Source organism: Hoplias malabaricus, chromosome 17 (genome assembly GCF_029633855.1).
Source record: "Hoplias malabaricus isolate fHopMal1 chromosome 17, fHopMal1.hap1, whole genome shotgun sequence".
NCBI lineage: Eukaryota > Metazoa > Chordata > Actinopteri > Characiformes > Erythrinidae > Hoplias > Hoplias malabaricus.
The window spans coordinates 4,928,241-4,948,216 of record NC_089816.1 but is presented as its reverse complement, the minus strand read 5'-3'; the positions used below and the strand labels follow the sequence as shown (position 1 = coordinate 4,948,216).

The window sequence follows — 19,976 nt, the reverse complement described above, 5'->3', positions numbered from 1 at the left end:
ACACACACACACACCATGCAGGCACCAAGCTTCTGTTAAACACCAAAGTGCTAGAATTGAGAAGACACTGACAAGGCCAAAGCAAGTTAAATATTACACGGGGAAAACATGCAACACATGCCACAAGAACAAATGCTAAATGACAACCACAACCAATGTCACAACACCATGGAGAAGAACAGAGTACACAGAAGCATGACACACAATGCCCAGACACGTGTAGCCACCCACTCACACACACTCACACACATGGGTAAAGCCCTGACAACAACAACAACAAAAAAAAAAGATTCCCCAGACCAGCAGGGCTGAATAGGCTTTAGTCAATTAAACAGGGGCCGAATCACAGGAAATTTCAAAAGACACATGTTAAAGCTTGACAAGATGGGATTTTCCCCTCAGAGACTGAAAGAAACAGTCTTGGTTTGCTGGCTGAAGTTTTATTCTTTTTGATATTCCATTTCTAATACCAGGCAACTTTGGCAAACCTCCCAAAACATTTCTGAGATGTTTTATAGGTCTCTAATATCTCAGTATTAAATTCATAAACGTAGCCAGTTAAATAATCACAAAATTGGACTAGGGTGCATGATGCTGTCATTATATCACTGCCTATAGCAATGTTGAGCAATGTTAATGTCACATTACAGACTGGACTATATTATTTCGTGAATAATTCTTTGCATGCTGTAAATAATTTGCTCAAGATTTGACTTTACGTAAGTCTTGGTAAAACCATAATTGGCCATAATTGTAATTAAGATGGGCGGCACGGTGGTGCAGCAGGTAGAGTCGCAGTCACACAGCTCCAGGGACCTGGAGGTTGTGGGTTCGATTCCCGCTCCGGGTGACTGTCTGTGAGGAGTTGGTGTGTTCTCCCTGTGTCTGCGTGGGTTTCCTCTGGGTGCTCCGGTTTCCTCCCACAGTCCAAAAACACACGTTGGTAGGTGGATTGGCGACTCAAAAGTGTCCGTAGGTGTAAGTGTGTGAGTGAATGTGTGTGTGTGTGTTGCCCTGTGAAGGACTGGCGCCCCCTCCAGGGTGTATTCCCGCCTTGCGCCCAATGATTCCAGGTAGGCTTTGGACCCACCTGAACTGGACCCTATCCTGAACTGGATAAGCGGTTACAGATAATGAATGAATGAATGAATGTAATTAAGATAACTTGTGTGTATTTTGCAGCCCTAAAGTAGTAAACAGTTAACCTCAATCATTAATAACTCGGTTACCTTGGTTCCTGGTATGTGAAGTAGGAGATGGAGATACAAATGTATCTGTATCCATAGCATTGGCTTTCTTGTGTCTTGTGTCTTTTTTAAGAAAAATGTCTTTTCAGCCAACCACCAAAAGCTGACCCAGTGACAGGGAGAGGTTCAGGAGGAGGAGTCAGTACAGAATGTTATGGACAACCACTGTAGTGGATAAGGACCCCAAAGAGCACGTTGCTGACTTTGGACAGAACTGAGAGGAGAAAAGCCCTAGCAGGGACTAGGGATTGGGAATTTGATGAGGGCTCTGATTGGTGGGTCTGGTACCTGTTCATATGACAGTATTGGACTCGTCTGAAAAGGTTCTCATGAGCAGAGGCCTGATGGAAGACCTGGAGGACTTGCTGCCTCCCGCACTTGACTGACATTTCTTCTTCTGGAAGGGGGGGGTGGGTGAAAGACAATTAGCACACTATGGAAAAGACGCTGCACAAACATAATCAACCAACAAAACACACACACACACACACACACACACACACACACACTCAGCAGCTCCTCTCATTAATTTCACTATAAACCAGAGCAGGAATTATTTGAAAAGAATTGTATACCACAAACAAATGTATAACTAGTTATTTCAGTGACTACATAAATAAATATAGTGTATTGTCTTCGTTGCCAGCCACAAAAGCAGGATTCCTTTATCCAGGAAAGTTCCAGCCAATTTAAATTGACCCACAATGATGACTACTTACTTCACCAATTAATCAGTTTTAAAAAAATGGTGGCTTATTGTCCCAATGCCTCACTTTTCCAAGCATTCAATAGGACATGCAAAATGCATGTACAGACATAAAAACTCTCACATTTATATAAAACACACACACTTCTGGTGACAGGTCGTAGCAGCTGTGGTGAAGGACGAGGTTGGCTTGGCTGAGCACACATGCGGGTACACTGCGATTTTCTGCGTGCTGCATTCACCTGACTGGGCATGCAGAGCAGGCGACTGGGAACAGGCAGCTGAGCTAAGAAAGCTCTACAAAATATTCTGCAGTTTCATAAAGGCGGCATCCACACACACACACACCAAGAGGACCGCGGTCCATTACGCAAAGCCTCAGCATGAACCCATGAAGAATTAAAACAAAAAAAAACAACCAACTATTCCACACACAAACTACCTTTGCATTCCATCTCCATTTAAAAGCCCAACAAGGGCCATCAAAACTTCAGCCAAAACAAACACACACCCAGCACCCTGTCAGAGATGTATGCACTTCCCAAGGAAAGGGGAAAAGACAAACAAGTGGAAAGAAGGCAGCAATAACATGAGGGAAAGAGACAAGCAACCCCAGAGGAGAGGGGGAGAAAAGACAGGGGAACACAGTGAAGAAAAAGTGAGAGCCAAGAGACCTCAGTCACTCCAGGAAAAGCTGTGAGTGCTGGTAGTCTGTGACAGCATGAAGATAGTGGAGGTCCCAGAGGAAGGAAGCCGCCTCTTCATCTACAGCGTCACACACACACGCATAAAAGAGAGAGAGAGAGAGGCACAAAAAGAAAGAAAAGTTGAAAGGCACAGGTGGGTATTATGACCATGTTATTTTATATTCCCGTGGATACTTCATATTTTACTTTAGTATAATCAATTTTCCCTGAAGAGACAGAGAGACCTTGTATTGCTGAGGCACTCTGTTCATATTGTATTTTAACATTTGTCTCATATCCTCCACCCATACGTAAAGGTAGGTTATCAAAAGAAAATAAAGAGATGCAGAATTGGGGAAAACGTAAAAGCAATAAATACAATCAGATTCACAATTCCTCTATAAAATACAACTCGGCTTCAGAATCACAACGACATCTAAGAAGCCTTCATACCTGAGAGTTCTCGGAAATGTAAACTCTGCTGGGGTTTGTTCAGGGGCAACACGAACACAATGAAATGCAGCATGCCTTTCTAGCAATCTCCAGCAGTCAGAGGAGATTAAGAGACGCCTGGTATGTGCACTGTTGTAGAACACTATTCTTACCAATCCTAAGATAATAAATACACATCACTACCGACTGAGTCATCCACTACCAACAGATCAAAGAAAAACCCACACAGTGAAATCTGCCTTAATAAATACATCTTGTTTCATGCAAAGTTTTACAAGTTTTTTTTTTCATTGTCGAAACAAAAACACGCCTCTCTACGTCTCACTAAGCTTTCAGTGTCAATATTCCTTTCCAGATTCATAGAAATGGCCTCCAATTACTTTAAACAAAAGTGTGTTGCATTAAAAAGACATAGAGAATGGATCTAAACATCCACATATATTTCTAACTTTAATATGACCTCTAATCTGTGCAACTCCATTAAAAAAAAAAAAACTGAATTGTTTTAGACGGGGAAAAAAATCAACAGAAAAACACCCCACATTCTAGCTCCCATTAAACGTGGTCAGTACCCACCTGCTATCAATAAAAGTGATTTTATTCCCTGTTTAACCTCACATTCAGCTCATTCGTTCTAGTAGGATTTCCCTGACATTTACTTAGTCCACAAAGAGCTTACCCAGCATCAGAGGGATCACTGTTGAAAGGTAAAAGTCATCAACACATCGACAGAAACATGGCACGACATAATATGACTTTACCAAGAACTGGATGTCCTTCCAGAACTGATGAAAACACAAGAGGAAAACTGGTCTGGGACGCTGCCAAAAGGACTACAGCATTAAAAGAGATGCAAGAATTTCTGGCAAGTACTGGTTGTGTACCACATGTGACAACAATCTCCCTTATTCTTCGTACGTCTGGGCTGCGGGGTGGGCTGGAAATACAGAAGACCTTTCTTACAAAGAATAACATCCAACATTTAGCAGCACCCTACATCGAGTCTGCCCCAACATTATGGTCTGATGAGGCCAAGGTTGAAGATTGTGGTGGTGTTAGCATTATGCTTTAGGGGAATCTGACAGATTGGGAGTGCCTTTGCAAGGACGAGGGATCGATACGTCAGGAAGTCCCACGTTGATAGACTCTTCCCAAAAAGATTGGACACTGTTGTAACATTAAAAAGTACTTAGTTTAAGAGCGTATATAGTATATTTGTTTTTCCTTTTATCTAGTTTGCTTTTCAACTAAATTGTACCGATTATATGTTACATTAAACATGGAAATATACATGAAACAGTTCATCTTTACATCACACAAACCCTGCCACTGATATTACGCTGTATAAAGTCTCCTAGGAAAATGACTGATTTATGTAATTAATATTAGACCACAGATGCCATTTCTCAACAGTTGGTCGTTTTAATTGACAGGCATGGTTGGAGAGGCATGTTGAGAACAGATCAGCTCCGTATGCTCGTCAGCACAGGGCAGGCTGCTGAGCAAATGTCACTTATGCAACACCCTTGCAAGTCATCCACAGCCCATTTGGCACGACCAGCTTAAGTGGCTTGAGGGGTCTAATTATCATCAACTGATGCTTATTACTGCATGGCCCACTGTGTTTGGTCAGATGGCTGGGGACAGGAGTAACGGCTGATGTGGTACTGCAGCTTTAAATAATGACATAGGACGACTTAATTAGCGGCACATAAAGAGATACGACACGGGGGCTCAAGAGAGAGGACGCAGAGGAAGAACGATGCTTACAATTAGCCTGATTGACTTCCTGTCGCTGCGTCCAATCACAGCTCAGGCCAACTACTATCCGCCTCAACGTAAGGCAGAGATCTTGTCAGGAACGTGTATACATGATATTAAATCAAGTAAAATGAGTAAATGATGGCCAAAATAGGAGTGGGAGAGGCGAAAAATGGTGTAATAATAAAATAAGAGTAAAAAAGGGCTTGAGTTTGTGAACTGTGTAAAAGACTTTACAGTTAAAGGAGTAAAACAGAGGAATATAGCTCAAGGAATAGGATGGTTATGAAACTAAACAGGAATCTAAATAAAACACAGGCTGTAAAAGTGGTAAATTAAACAAAGTGGAGCGTGAGAAATAAAAAAAAAAAAAAAAAGATATACACGTGGATCGGCACGACCGGGACAATACCTGACCAGCATGAGGTCCCCTGGGCTTGCGGAAGACTACGAGGAGTATGTCTGGCAGAAGACTCAGGAGGATGAGGAGGATGATGACCAGCCAGGCCGACACAGAGCTCAGCATGTTAGCAAAGACAAAGTACAACCGCTGCTGTTTCAGGAATGGCCTTAAGAGTAAAGAGAGTGAGGAAACAAGACAATAAATAAACATTAAAGGTTATGTTTAGAAAATTTTAAATGATTTGACCGTTAAACAGCAGTCCATATAACTTTCTACTTTAGCGCACCATATGATGCCTCCCCAGAAGAAGCTGAAGAACACATAGAAGGCTAGTGAGCCCCAGATCACAAAGTGGTTGATCCATGTCCAGTGCCGTGTGTCCAAGGCCAGCTGAAAGAAGCACAATTTAGGTCAGAGATTTCTGAAAACTACACTGTTTTAAACTATTCTAGTAGATCAGTATGAAATGATGAGCCCACCTTTAGTGTGACAGTGAAAACCAAGACTGTAAAAACAATTGTTCCATAGGACCAATTTCCAAACACCTGGGGGGAAAAAAACACAGAAAACAAAGGGTAAAAAAAGGCCATTTCATTACTCATCACAGCATGGGAGTTCTTAAAAAGCTGACTAGAGCACCACTGACCTGGCCATTGTCCTGCAGCGCTGGGTTGCTGAACAAATATTTGACACCAAAGAAGAACAGAAGTCCCTGAAAAATCCCCAGCACTGTCCAGTAGAGGAAGGGACACCATCGTAACATAGCGTTCTTTGCTATCTCTCTATGGAAAGGGGGAAAAAAATATGATTCAGAAATTTGATTAAAACATGTAGATTAGGGGCGGCACGGTGGCGCAGCAGGTAAGTGTCGCAGTCACACAGCTCCAGGGACCTGGAGGTTGTGGGTTTGATTCCCACTCCGGGTGACTGTCTGTGAGGAGTGTGGTGTGTTCTCCCTGTGTCCGCATGGGTTTCCTCCGGGTGACTGTGAGGAGTGTGGTGTGTTCTCCCTGTGTTCGCATGGGTTTCCTCCGGGTGACTGTCTGTGAGGAGTGTGGTGTGTTCTCCCTGTGTCCGCATGGGTTTCCTCCGGGTGACTGTGAGGAGTGTGGTGTGTTCTCCCTGTGTTCGCATGGGTTTCCTCCGGGTGACTGTCTGTGAGGAGTGTGGTGTGTTCTCCCTGTGTCCGCATGGGTTTCTTCCGGGTGACTGTCTGTGAGGAGTGTGGTGTGTTCTCCCTGTGTTCACATGGGTTTCCTCCGGGTGACTGTCTGTGAGGAGTGTGGTGTGTTCTCCCTGTGTTCACATGGGTTTCCTCCGGGTGACTGTCTGTGAGGAGTGTGGTGTGTTCTCCCCGTGTCTGCGTGGGTTTCCTCCGGGTGACTGTCTGTGAGAAGTGTGGTGTGTTCTCCCTGTGTCCGCATGGGTTTCCTCCGGGTGACTGTCTGTGAGGAGTTTGGTGTGTTCTCCCCGTGTCCGCGTGGGTTTCCTCCGGGTGACTGTCTGTGAGGAGTTTGGTGTGTTCTCCCCGTGTCCGCGTGGGTTTCCTCCGGGTGACTGTCTGTGAGGAGTGTGGTGTGTTCTCCCTGTGTCCGCATGGGTTTCCTCCGGGTGACTGTGAGGAGTGTGGTGTGTTCTCCCTGTGTTCGCATGGGTTTCATCCGGGTGACTGTCTGTGAGGAGTGTGGTGTGTTCTCCCTGTGTCCGCATGGGTTTCCTCCGGGTGACTGTCTGTGAGGAGTGTGGTGTGTTCTCCCTGTGTTCACATGGGTTTCCTCCGGGTGACTGTCTGTGAGGAGTGTGGTGTGTTCTCTCTGTGTCTGTGTGGGTTTCCTCCGGGTGACTGTCTGTGAGGAGTGTGGTGTGTTCTCCCCGTGTCTGCGTGGGTTTCCTCCGGGTGACTGTCTGTGAGGAGTGTGGTGTGTTCTCTGTGTCTGTGTGGGTTTCCTCCGGGTGACTGTCTGTGAGAAGTGTGGTGTGTTCTCTCCGTGTCCGCGTGGGTTTCCTCCGGGTGCTCCGGTTTCCTCCCACAGTCCAAAAACACCCGTTGGTAGGTTGATTGGCGACTCAAAAAGTGTCCGTAGGTGTGAGTGTGTGAGTGAATGTGTGAGTGTGTCTGTGTTGCCCTGTGAAGGACTGGCGCCCCCTCCAGGGTGTGTTCCCGCCTTGTGCCCAATGATTCCAGGTAGGCTCTGGACCCACCGCGACCCTGAACTGGATAAGCGCTTACAGATAATGAATGAATGAATGAATGAACATGTAGGTTATATTTATCTAATAAATGTTTATTTTGGTTAATCACACAGAAGTCCCTCACCCCCATCCTAATATCATTTTGCCATTTTCCCAAACCTAAATCAAGTCTAATTTAAGCAAGATTTTAAACAGTAAAATGCTACTGGCTTTGCAAATTACTTCAAGACTAGACTTAAACCTTGTTCAATAAGCCAGCTCCAAGACTCCATTCACTGAATGACATCTTATTTTTGATACAATATCACCTCCTGTGGTAAAGCAGTGCATTTCTGTATTAAATGGAACAACAATGGAATGGAAGTATCATTTTTTAACATGTATTAAGGAAAATAGAGCCTCTGCTGCTACTGCTCTGGGCTCAGCACTGCAGAAACTACACTGTGTAGTTTCTACTCCCCATTGATTTCAATTACATTACACTGGGGGACTCAGTAGCAAAATAAATAAATAAATAAATGTGATCCTTTAAAACAAAACAAAAATATGCTGTATATCACAACTACAACTTTAAAAACAACATCTTGTCTGTTAGATAAAACACTATCCCCAAAATGGCTACAAAACGATCATTTGCTCATTCTCCTGACAAATGTATGACAAATATACATAGATATAAAAATCCAGATACAATGATATATTCCACAAAGACTGGAAAAGCTAGAAAACCTGCATTTTTAAAGAACATACGGCTTGGAAAACGCAGTTCCATCTCTCACCTGTAGAGGGTGGCATTGTTCAGCAGGATCTCGATGGCTATGTGCTGCTCCAGCAGGCTGTAAGCCAGGATGGGCATGGAGGTGAAGCAGATGTTGTACATCGTCAGATAGGCTGCATCGTACAGGGGCTAGGGAGGGGAGGAAAGGTAGGGATGGGCCACCCAGGGGTTAATACAACAAAAAGGAGAGCGCGCACACACACTCAGGGAGCAAGTACACAGCAAGAGTTGTGACTTTCTGGCTGTGTGGCTACATGCAGCGGTCACTTTATTGATATATATACACATTGGGGATTTTGAGTTCAGCTATGTTGAGAATTGCTGAGAGTATTTATCCCCTTATTTTTAAAACAAAGACAAAGTGGTGTGTAGTCCTGTACGTTTCTGATAAGCTTGAGTGCTTTTCTCACTGTCTTGTGAAGCATGTTGTACATCAGAAAACTGGATTAAAAAGAAGTGCATTTTTAAGGCATGTTATATATATCAGACAGCAGTCACTGGAGGGCAGAGAAAGGGAGGACAGAGCAGAAGGGAGGAATAAATGCAGGATGTGGAAGTGAGAACCAACCAGTAAAAACAACCCACCTGCTGGGAGTAACCACAGAAGAACTGGTACAGGAACTGAGGTAAGATGAAACAAAGGTTCTGAGGACAAAGAGACAAAAAATAAGGGCGTTATTATCTGCTCAAAGAGGAACAGACCAAAACAAATAATGAGAAACAATCTCCATTTTCAATTATCAATTTGTTTTTCTGGGCGGCACGGTGGTGCAGCAGGTTAGTGTCGCAGTCACACAGCTCCAGGGACCTGGAGGTTGTGGGTTCGATTCCTGCTCCGGGTGACTGTCTGTTAGGAGTGTGGTGTGTTCTCTCTGTGTCTGCGTGGATTCCTGCTCCGGGTGACTGTCTGTGAGGAGTGTGGTGTGTTCTCCCTGTGTCTGCGTGGGTTTCCTCCGGGTGACTGTCTGTGAGGAGTGTGGTGTGTTCTCCCAGTGTCCGCGTGGGTTTCCTCCGGGTGCTCCGGTTTCCTCCCACAGTCCAAAAACACGGGTGAGTGAATGTCTGTGTTGCCCTGTGAAGGACTGGCGCCCCCTCCAGGGTGTGTTCCTGCCTTGCGCCCAATGATTCCAGGTAGGCTCTGGACCCACCGCGACCCTGAACTGGATAAGGGTTACAGATAATGAATGAATGAATTTGTTTTTCTACAAACCTTGTAGAAGAAGTACTGCACAAGGTGGGCAATGCGTACGTAGTAGAGGTGTCCATGTGCCAGCAGCAGCTTCTTTAAGTGCTTGAGCTTGGGAATGGCATAGTCGCTGTTTCTCACTGCCTGCCTGCCCTCTTTACCTTTTATACCTGCGTCGTACACACAACCACACAGTGCATTGGAAGAGGAAAATAAACACTGCTTTCAAAAGCAGCAGCAGTGAACTTCCTCCCATCCTTTCTATTTATACACCAACAGATTGGGAAGGAAGGCAATAAAAATGTATGTGGACAGATCGTACCAAGAACAATCTCTTTTACATTGTCCCCTTTAGGCAAAGGATCTCATCCAGAACATCTCCACTTTGTAACCGCACTTATACCTCCACTAAAACACTCCTCAACCTCAAACAGATACAGGATTGATGCAGACACGCGGCATACATTTTTGTTTGTTTTATTAGGTCAGTGAGAACAGAATTATCACTGGCATATCACCATCACAAATTCAACAGTGCAGATGAGCTTACCAATGCCCACGTGTGCCTCCAGGATCATACTGACATCATTGGCCCCATCACCAATAGACAATGTGATGGGAGAGCCTTTAGAGTTCTTCACCATTTTTACAATCTGCAATGTTAAAACAAATGAAGCGTTTTCCTCTTTATTTCTTGAGACTTATTTGAGCGACACAGAAATCATGGGCACATTTCATACAAACTGTGGCCTATAATTGTGTACTTACACATTAACAATACATGCAACAGAATGAAACTGGTGTTATATTCATGGGTACAGAGAAATTACAGTAGCACAGCATATGCAAACACTGTAGTGTATCACACAAGTGTATCTACATAGCTAAAATATTTATATTTAATTATATGAGAAAATGGAATTCATCTGTAAGTGTGAATACCTCAGCAGTGGTTTTTAAAGTGTGATTTAAATCATCCCTTTCATGCCTGTTTTGTGTGTACGTGTCTGGACCCACGATGCACGACTGACCTGAGCTTTCTGCAATGGTGCCATGCGGCAGCAGAGCACAGCGGTGCAGTTCTGGCAGATCTGCAGGAAGAGGCTCTTGTAGCGGCTGGAATTCGCATCAGGCGATGGGTTCATCACTAAAGACAGCGTGGCTCCGTCTATGATGAAGCCATACTCCTGATTTGCAGTGGACCAGCTCCTGACACACACACAGAGAGAGAGAGAGAGAGAGAGAGAGAGAGAGTTAAATATAAATTCACAACAGACTTGTCTCATTACTAGAGGTCAAATCGGATCAGTAAAAATCAACGTATGACTGAACTCCCCTGAAGACTATAATTTCTTTATGTAAGACAATCAGTACCACTGGTTTCCAGGCAACTACGATACTGAATCTTCTAGCAACCAAAGTATTCCCAATGGTAGCCTACGTCTAGATGGGTTTTAGAGCTTTCTTTATTTGTGTTTTACATAACCTTCAGCAAATAGACTCAATTCCCAAAGACACGAGTGAAACTGAACCTTAGTGTCAGGTTCAGAGCTCATTGTGGAACGCATGGCGGACAAGTTCGTTTGTTAACTTAGCCACAGACCTGGTGACCCCAGCTTTGACTGGTGGGGCGTCCTGCACTGCTTTCTTGTGGTAGTCCAGCAGCAGCTCATGGAGCCTTTCTTCTCGCTTCCTGCCCCCTTCTTCAAGGGTGCGCACCGTCAACTCAAGAAGCTCTGTGCCTCGCTGAAAAAGACGACAGGCGTAGCAGGTGGACTTGGCCGTCTCCATCTTGTCACCCGTGAGCACCCACACCTTCATCCCAGCTCCCTGCAGGGCCTCCATAGTCATTGCTGCCTCCTCCTGCAGCCTGCAGGAACACCCAGGACAAGCAAATAGAGGTCTGCATTAAAGGCACTGGGTGCATATGTTGATACAGCTGTTCACGTCTCATAATTTCTAAAATAATAAGCTAATAATTATTTATTAGATGTTTAAAATATGGTGTTTTAAAATGTTTTTGTGTAACATATAACTGTATTAAAAAAAAAAAAAACATTCTCCCGCTATTCAATTCATTCATAAAAAAAGGAAAACCCTAAAAAAATAAATGCTTTTTTTTCCATACTACTTCATTTTTAGGTTAAATTATACTGAATACAAAGACAATTGTCATTTTAAATACTAAGAAACTGTTATCACAGAATGACAAAAGAGCAGGAGAATATTTGAATAACAATATTATGTTACACAAAAAAAACCTTATTTTTACACCTAATTTATTGTTATGAGTGAATGGATAGGCTACGGTACACATCTAAAAGATTAGATATTAGGGCTGAGCAATTAATCAAAAATTAATCAAAATCGTCATAACCTTTTCTATATCGATTAATTACATTTTATTTATTTTTTTCTTCTTTCAATTCTGTCATGTCCCCAGTGTGTTCATGTACTGTCTCTTTAAAACCACACTCTCACGCAGTAGTCACATGATTCTGCCCCTATCTGCTACATGGAAGCAACATGAAGGAGAACCTAAACGCTGAGGCCGACCGAGCGACTCGAGCAGCTCGTACCAAAGAAAAACACAATGTCTGTTGTTTGTACGTTTTGACGTTAATGAAACTACACTAAACAAAAAAACGTAAACACTGAGAGAAAAAAAAAATTTCAGTGACCCAGGCACAATCACACACCAGATATGAACAGTGCTCACAAAATGAGAGGAACCAGCTCCCAGCGACATTAGAAAAAATGTCCCAGCTTTAATACTGGAGCATAGAGGAGTCACTGAACGATGAGGGTCAAAAATTAATTCATTCATTCATTATCTGTAACCGCTTATCCAATTCAGGGTCACGGTGGGTCCAGAGCCTACCTGGAATCATTGGGCGCAACGCAGGAACACACCCTGAAGGGGGCGCCAGTCCTTGACAGGGCAACACACACTCACACATTCACTCACACCTACAGACACTTTTGAGTCGCCAATCCACCTGCAATGTGGGAGGAAACCGGAGCACCCGGAGGGAACCCACGCGGACACGGGGAGAACACACCACACTCCTCACAGACAGTCACCCGGAGCAGGAATCGAACCCACAACCTCCAGGCCCCTGGAGCTGTGTGACTGCGACACTAACCTGCTGCGCCACCATGACAATCAATCATGATATTGATTTGTGCTCATATCGCCCAGCACTAGTAGATGGCATACATTCCATTCTGTTCCAAACTCAAAACTTCACTTCTGATCCTGTATTGAGGAACTAGATACTGTCACACACTGCAAACCGCTGAAATAGGACGGCAGTCTAAAACAGGCCAAATCACAATTAGGAACAAAGCAAAGGTTTACTTTTAGATGATGATTGATAGAAAACGTTAAGGGTCAGAGTACAGGGACAGTATAATGGGCACATGACTGTAGAGCACAAGCAGTCACTGACCTGTCTTCTACAGCAGTAGCTCCAATCAGACTCATTCTTGTCTCCACTTGGTTATAAACAGCCATGAGCTTCTCCTCTCTGTCCTGCAGAGCCAGCCGGGCATCCCTCAGTCCAGCATCTGCCACAGCATACTCTTCTGGACTTAACAGCTTATAGGCCACACACAGTGTCCTGTACCCCTCCTAATCCCTCACACAAACACAGCACATCTTCAGTTGAGAGAACATTTGTCCTTTTTTTTCCCCAGGTGCAAATAGTGCAGAAAATGACAAAGCTGGGAGAAAGGTCACCGTAGCATTGCGTTCCACATGCATGCGAATTCTGTCCACCTCCTCTGGTCTGACTCTAGGGAAGATTGAGGAATCAGCCCCTTTGCAGAAGAGCAGAGTGTCCCCTAATTGGGAAGGAAACGCACATAAACATCAGGAAACGGGATCAAGGCTAAGCATATGAAAATATCAAATGTTAAAGTACGTACTGACCAAACATTAACCCACCTGACCTGTTCCTGACTATGACACTCATTCTCCGCCGCACAGGGTCAAAGTTGAGTACATGAAGCAACTCATACCTATGTGATTCAATAAAAGCACACAATGAATTCATTCCCCTTTCAACATACACCCATACACCCATACTCCCATAATCCCAGTCCATCACCCAGTGAAGACACGTGTTGAAGCCAGAGTACATAAAAGACTTTTTCCGAAAGGCGCTTTTCTAGAACAACTAAATTGCTCAAGTGTTTTTTTTATAACAACTGTGTTCAAACAAATATTCAGTCAAACTGATAAGGTTTGTGTTACATGCAGCTCTCCCTCTCCTTTTTTGCCTTCAACGCTTAACCTTTCCTTTTTTCTTCATTCGTTTTTAATTTAACGAGACGAATCCTAAAGAATTCTTATTTACAATCAAAGGGTTACTTGTGGAAAAGAGGGGATAAAAAAAAGATATGTGAAGAGAAAAAGAAATGGACAGAGTATAAAACATTTGACTTAAGACTAAATGCACCAACTAAGATGGCTGAAGAATATTGAGCTGCTGTAAAATATACTTAGAAACATTGTTGTCTCCCTTGCACATCCATCCATCCATTATCTGTAAGCGCTTATCCAGTTCAGGGTCGTGGTGGGTCCAGAGCCTACCTGGAATCATTGGGCGCAAGGCGGGAACACGCCCTGGAGGGGGCGCCAGTTCTTCACAGGGCAACACACACTCACACACACATTCACACACACCTACAAACACTTTTGAGTCGCCAATCCACCTACCAACGTGTGTTTTGTGGGACTGTGGGAGGAAACCCACACAGACACAGGGAGAACACACCACACTCCTCATAGACAGTCACCCGGAGGAAACCCACGCAGAAACAGGGAGAACACACCACACTCCTCACAGACAGTCACCCGGAGGAAACCCACATAGACACAGAGAGAACACACCACACTCCTCACAGACAGTCACCCGGAGGAAACCCACGCAGACACAGGGAGAACACACCACACTCCTCACACAGGAGAAAGTGAAGAAACAGTGCTGTCTCCTCCCTCAACATCCACAGTTGATGTGTCAGCTGCTCTAGGTGTGTGTGTTCAGTGCCCCTAGTGCACTAGAGTTAGTCCATTGCCAGTTGTTGGTTATAGCCTAGTTCCTGGATCTTAGTTGGGTTAAGGTTAAAAAGTTTTCAAGCTTGTAAAACACATTTTGGATGGTGTGTAACTTTTTAAAAGCTACATTTTATGTCTTGACACACATTTTGATCGATGTTATGGGTTGTAAAAAGTATTATAGCTGCAGGTAGAATTATCAGAAAAATGCTTAGGACATTTTATATTCCCAGTTTAAAGCTCGACTGTTGCAGTCTTAAGCCTTAACACTGTTTTCCTGGAAAAAAGAGCACTCACTCTTCCACGTCGTTTTGCCTGTTCCTTATCTTCATATTTTTGTTCTCCAGACCCAAGAATGTGAAGCCATGTCTGAGCAGGAAAGAAAACAACAGTGTTTTCACAGTGGATGATTCAATGACATTACACTCTATATTTAAAATACAGTTAACATCTAAACCACCGTCTGACGTGTCTTACCTCATGGCTCCTTTGACCAGAGCAACCTCATCGGGGGAGGAGGCAATGAAGCCTCTCTCTTCTTCTGGATGGGTCAGGTCAGCCACTAGTCCGTCCACCTGATTCCCATCAATCTCATCTGAGCCCGCCTCCTTCACTTGCACAGTGTGACATAAGCAGAGAGCTCGCAGGAAAAGCTCCTCCTTGTCCTGAGAGAAAGAGAGAGATCAGATATAAATTATATCAACACCCAATCAAATATAAACAGAACACCAGCCAATGTGGGGGTCATATACACAGCCCCACAACAGAACAAAAGGCACCAAGGAGTCCAAAACAGTAAATCTTTGTCCTCTCTGAACTCCTTAATACAGAGGTGTGCTGGATAACGGAGGAGAAAATGAATATAGTGCACTGCTTGCAGAGAACAGTGCCTAAAGGAATGCAGTACTCTATTGCAGTACTAGCGTAAGGAACATGGAGCAGACAAATGATGTAGAAGCTCTCACAAGTCCAGCCTTTTGCTGCAGCTTGCTGACTGGCCCATCCGTCACACAGAACCCGTCCAGCTCACTCATGGAGTCTGTGTTCTTGTATTGGAAGCCATCTATACAGCACTCAATGAACTCCATGTTGTTCTGCGTCAGTGTGCCAGTCTTGTCTGTGAAGACGTACTCCACCTGCAGTGAACACAAAAAAGGGACAGGAACAGAGAAATATCTCAATCATTATTTGACAAATGATCAGCTGATTAAAAGGAACACGAGGCATGATCGGGTATTTTTTGCTCCTGGGCTCTCCCTATAGATGCAGAGAATGAATCAATGTTTTTAAAGCTGTACTTTAAAAGTAAAACTACCTAGTGTTGGTTTAACATTCTCAAGCGGTGTTTAAGAAACTTTACAATGAACTCTTCTGAGACAAAAGCAACCCCTCCATAATCAGCATTATTTACCACTATTTTGCATTTTGTATTGGGCCAAATCTCAAATTTGAATGCAACTGTGCTGCACTGAGTCAAGAGGAAGGGGAAGACGAAACCCAAACATACTGAACTAGGGCTGGGTATCGACATTCAACACCAAAAAGGCACAGACCGAAATGCCTTGGTACTACAGAGTACCGAAAAGTCATTGTCTGCAGAGAAATGCAGACAGACAGTGACTTGCCCTCGCAAGTCAGACCAGTGCAATCCTGTCCCCCAGAGAAAGGGCGAAACAGGAGGTCCGGAACTACAGAGACATGACGTCCCTGCTGACTTCCAGTCCAGTAGCTTGGTGGTAGGAAAAGAATGAAGTGCTGCCAATTCTGTCAGACCTTGGGTGTACAGGAATCTTCTACACCATCAGAGTGGATTTTTGTTTCCACAGCAGGTGATTCCATCAAGAGCAGGCTGACATGCTCATATTTCTTAAAAAGAACTCTTAAAAACTGAACTGCATCCAGCAATGTGCTTAGGGACAAAGATTTATAGTTTAAGCACAAGTAATTCTGCTGTTTTTTTTAATAAATCAAGCGGCACAAACCTGCTCATTGTTTGTTCTAACACAATCCAAATAAAAAGATGGTAGCCTCTCATGGCGACAGTATGAGAATGAATTTACTCATGTCAGCTGTTAAATAAATACATTTTTGTATATTTTTGTTACAATTAAGAAAAAGCTATTGAAAAAAACGATACCCAGCCCTATACTTAACCCAAACCATTCATTCATTCATTATCTGTAACCCTTATCCAGTTCAGGGTCGCGGTGGGTCCAGAGCCTACCTGGAATCATTGGGCGCAAGGCGGGAACACACCCTGGAGGGGGCGCCAGTCCTTCACAGGGCAACACACACACACATTCACTCACACACTCACACCTACGGACACTTTTGAGTCGCCAATCCACCTACCAACGTGTGTTTTTGGACTGTGGGAGGAAACCGGAGCACCCGGAGGAAACCCACACAGACACAGGGAGAACACACCACACTCCTCACAGACAGTCACCTGGAGCGGGAATCGAACCCACAACCTCCAGGTCCCTGGAGCTGTGTGACTGCGACACTACCGCACCACCCTTAACCCAAACCAGAACTAGTAAAACATTAAATAAAGCAATCAATAAATGACTAGATTCTAGGGTCAGATGGCAAAAAAGTGATGTTACTATCATTTATTTCATTTTAAGAAAATGCTATAAGTTGTACAAAAAGGGTGAAGTTGAGTATTAGAATAAAGATCCTGTTTGTTTACAAAACATTCTGGCTTGGACACTGCCCTCTGGAGCACATTATTATGTTGCGTAAATCGACACGATGCCCACACACAGTTGGGGATGCACGAATATTCATTCATTCACATATACATTTACTCATTTGTTTTTTTCAGACACTTCATCCTAGACCTAGAGCCTACCCAGAATCACAGGGAGCAAGGCAGGAACTCTCCTAGGACAGGGCACCAGAAAAAGCAAAAAGACAAAAGTGTGATTCAAGCGAAAATGGCAAAAAATGCCCATCACAATCTAAGGCAATCAACCACACACACAAATTATCGGACGGTCTCACATTAAGGATGCACAATTAATCCTTGACAAAATGACTTCCCTTGCATAAATCAGTTTAACGAAGCAGCGCTCAATTTGGAGTAATCATCGGCCTAACCATCCACGACTGATCTATGACCTGACTCGAGTCGTTGATGCCACTCTCTTAGAAACCGACATCAGTTCCTACTCAAACCTCTGAGCATCAGCTACAAAAACGTACCCAGCGCTGCCCACGTCAGTCGTGCCAAAGTGACAGAGCTGAAGAAGAGTGGTGCCTACTAAAACAGCTACTAACGTTACCAAAAACTAAGCTATACATCAAAAACACAGTACGTTCACGTTCTTACTACAAGGACACATCCACAGCCCTTTCTGAATAGCTTTTAAAGCAAAATAAACACACTTTCTCTCTACCACATAGACACATGTACACACATATGTACACATACACACAACCACAAGCCTTTAAAACGTGCTGGTAACCGGTAAAGAGAGAAAGGGGCAGTTAAAGAGCACTGTTTAAGCTCCTCACCTGACCAAGCTCTTCATTGAGATCAGAGGTATTGACCAGAGCCCCCTCCTGTATCTCTGGGTCAAAGAAGTCTTTATCCCAGGTGATGAAGAATGAACCCAGAAACTTCTGCATCTCCACGGTTACATACATGGACACAGGGATGATGAAGTTGAAGAGCACCATGAAGGAGAGGAAGTCTGTAAACATCTTCAGATACTAAAGAAAGAAAGGGATAAGGGAAAAAAAAATGTACAACAGAGCCAGTCATCTGAGAGCTTTTCTTAATCTGGGCCAGAAACCAGGCCAGAGGATGTATAGAGTATTGCAAGCTGTGGCAGGACAAGTAGGGGTTAGGCACATTTAATATAATAAGCTATAAGCAAGGAGCAAGGTGATGATAATTATGTCACCTCTAGCTTTTTAATGGCTTTACATTAAACTCTAAAGCATTGTTGTGTAACTGTGTCCTTAAACTAATAACTCAATGAATTCAATAACAAACAAAAACATTTCCCTTGCAGGAGAATGTTTGAATTTTGAATTATACATTACACAAAAACCACATTGCACACCTAATAAAATGCACCATCCTCACCACATAAGTGTCCTTCTCCTTCTGCGTTTTCTCATTGTACCACGGTTCGTCCTGGCCATCACGGCTCTGCCAAACGTACTTCAGGGTGGTACACACCACTGCTTTGCTGATCAGGATGCACAGGTAGACCAGAAGGAAGGCATTGATAGACCTGTGAAGAGGAACGCCAGAATAAAGGGCATCTGAGACACTGCTCACTGTTCAGCCGTGCAAAACCCACTGCCTGTCACTCTCACTTACTTCTCCACGGCTGAGCGTTTCTGAGACTTGCCCTGGTAGTTGAGAGCCATCTTTGTCTCCATGCCGGTGTACACTGCTACACCTGGAGGCAAGGTCAATACAGGTGAAATCACTGGCCAGCATTCATCCTCATACAATCATTCTTTTTATATACAAAAGAGACTAAACATACCATAAATCTTCTTGGTGTTTTTTAAGGTTGCGCCTTTCAGAAGTAGGTTTTCTGGACCCAAAGATCTAAATCGCATAACAGAGGTTTAAGTGATTACAATATTGCACACCATCCACCATGTCCGATACTATAACCGACAGCCACGCAGACATCAGGATACAGACGACTGAGTTTCTTGGCCTGGGCTGCTCTTGTGAAGGACAGGGTGTTGGGGGATTTCTTACAATACCATTACAAACTGTACCAGTGACAAACGGCAGGGCCAGCAGTTTCAGAAGCAGGGCTTGAAACAGAGCCAGGCTGGCTCTGCTTTAATGCCTGTTTGGAGTTATGGGTCGATAGAATAATGATCAGAAGCTAATGCAGAGGGAAAAGAGTGAGAGCTTAAGGGACTCAGAGGCTGTCCTAGATGAGGCTGCCTCAGGAGAGCAAACCAAAGGCAGGCTCACCTTACTGCTGGATCCAGCCCGGCCTTGTAAATATGCATCCGGCCCACAAACCTGCACACACACACACACACATACTGTCAGATGAGCGAGTAAACAAACACAGAAGTACACAGTGAAGGCAATCGGTGCACTTGATATGGCCTTTTGTTCCATAATATTTAAATTAGAAAACATAAGCCATAGTCCATTCCAGATGGAGGAATTTATGCTAATCTATTCGGCAAATCTCTCATGTATTCTTTAGATATCTGGAATCCCATATAGTCTCAGTAATAAAAATCTGTATCTCCAAGCAATGCCAGATGCAAATACGCCTTGAAGGAAATGCACCAATTACAGTGCTCATTGGTGACGACCCAACAAGCTGCTGCATTGGCAACAGCAAGTCTGAAGTTTTTGGGAGTGGATTTAGGATGAAATCTGGTGCCTTCGTTGCTGTGGAACTGAATGGAGCCCTGACGATGAGTGTGCCAGAGCTAAGCCATTCTGTAAGCTTAAGAACTCGTGGGTCCTGTCGCAATATTCTGTAGCGTAGGAGTAC

General features: G+C 44.0%; 1 protein-coding gene across 6 annotated transcripts in view; it reads right to left on the bottom strand.

Moving 5' to 3' along the window:
* The window catches only part of atp11c (ATPase phospholipid transporting 11C), a 72,564-nt gene that overhangs the window by 5,123 nt on the left and 47,465 nt on the right, over positions 1-19,976 (bottom strand). For 2 of the 6 annotated variants that reach the window (XM_066648465.1, XM_066648466.1), the window contains exons 8-29: positions 19,436-19,486; positions 18,987-19,051; positions 18,815-18,896; positions 18,575-18,725; positions 17,998-18,195; positions 15,441-15,611; positions 14,953-15,140; positions 14,773-14,844; positions 13,363-13,436; positions 13,156-13,259; positions 12,866-13,047; positions 11,017-11,283; positions 10,445-10,622; positions 9,964-10,066; positions 9,438-9,583; positions 8,813-8,872; positions 8,229-8,356; positions 5,903-6,038; positions 5,736-5,801; positions 5,543-5,646; positions 5,266-5,422; positions 1,536-1,644 (exon numbers count right to left, since the gene is read on the bottom strand). In XM_066648465.1, coding sequence (XP_066504562.1) covers positions 1,540-1,644; positions 5,266-5,422; positions 5,543-5,646; positions 5,736-5,801; positions 5,903-6,038; positions 8,229-8,356; positions 8,813-8,872; positions 9,438-9,583; positions 9,964-10,066; positions 10,445-10,622; positions 11,017-11,283; positions 12,866-13,047; positions 13,156-13,259; positions 13,363-13,436; positions 14,773-14,844; positions 14,953-15,140; positions 15,441-15,611; positions 17,998-18,195; positions 18,575-18,725; positions 18,815-18,896; positions 18,987-19,051; positions 19,436-19,486 — 2,788 coding nt within the window. In that variant the 3' untranslated portion in view covers positions 1,536-1,539. Of the gene's footprint in view, positions 1-1,535; positions 1,645-2,627; positions 2,719-5,265; positions 5,423-5,542; positions 5,647-5,735; positions 5,802-5,902; positions 6,039-8,228; positions 8,357-8,812; positions 8,873-9,437; positions 9,584-9,963; positions 10,067-10,444; positions 10,623-11,016; positions 11,284-12,865; positions 13,048-13,155; positions 13,260-13,362; positions 13,437-14,772; positions 14,845-14,952; positions 15,141-15,440; positions 15,612-17,997; positions 18,196-18,574; positions 18,726-18,814; positions 18,897-18,986; positions 19,052-19,435; positions 19,487-19,976 lie in introns of those variants that run through there. The other 4 variants (XM_066648469.1, XM_066648470.1, XM_066648468.1 and 1 more) reach the window with 3 other exon arrangements.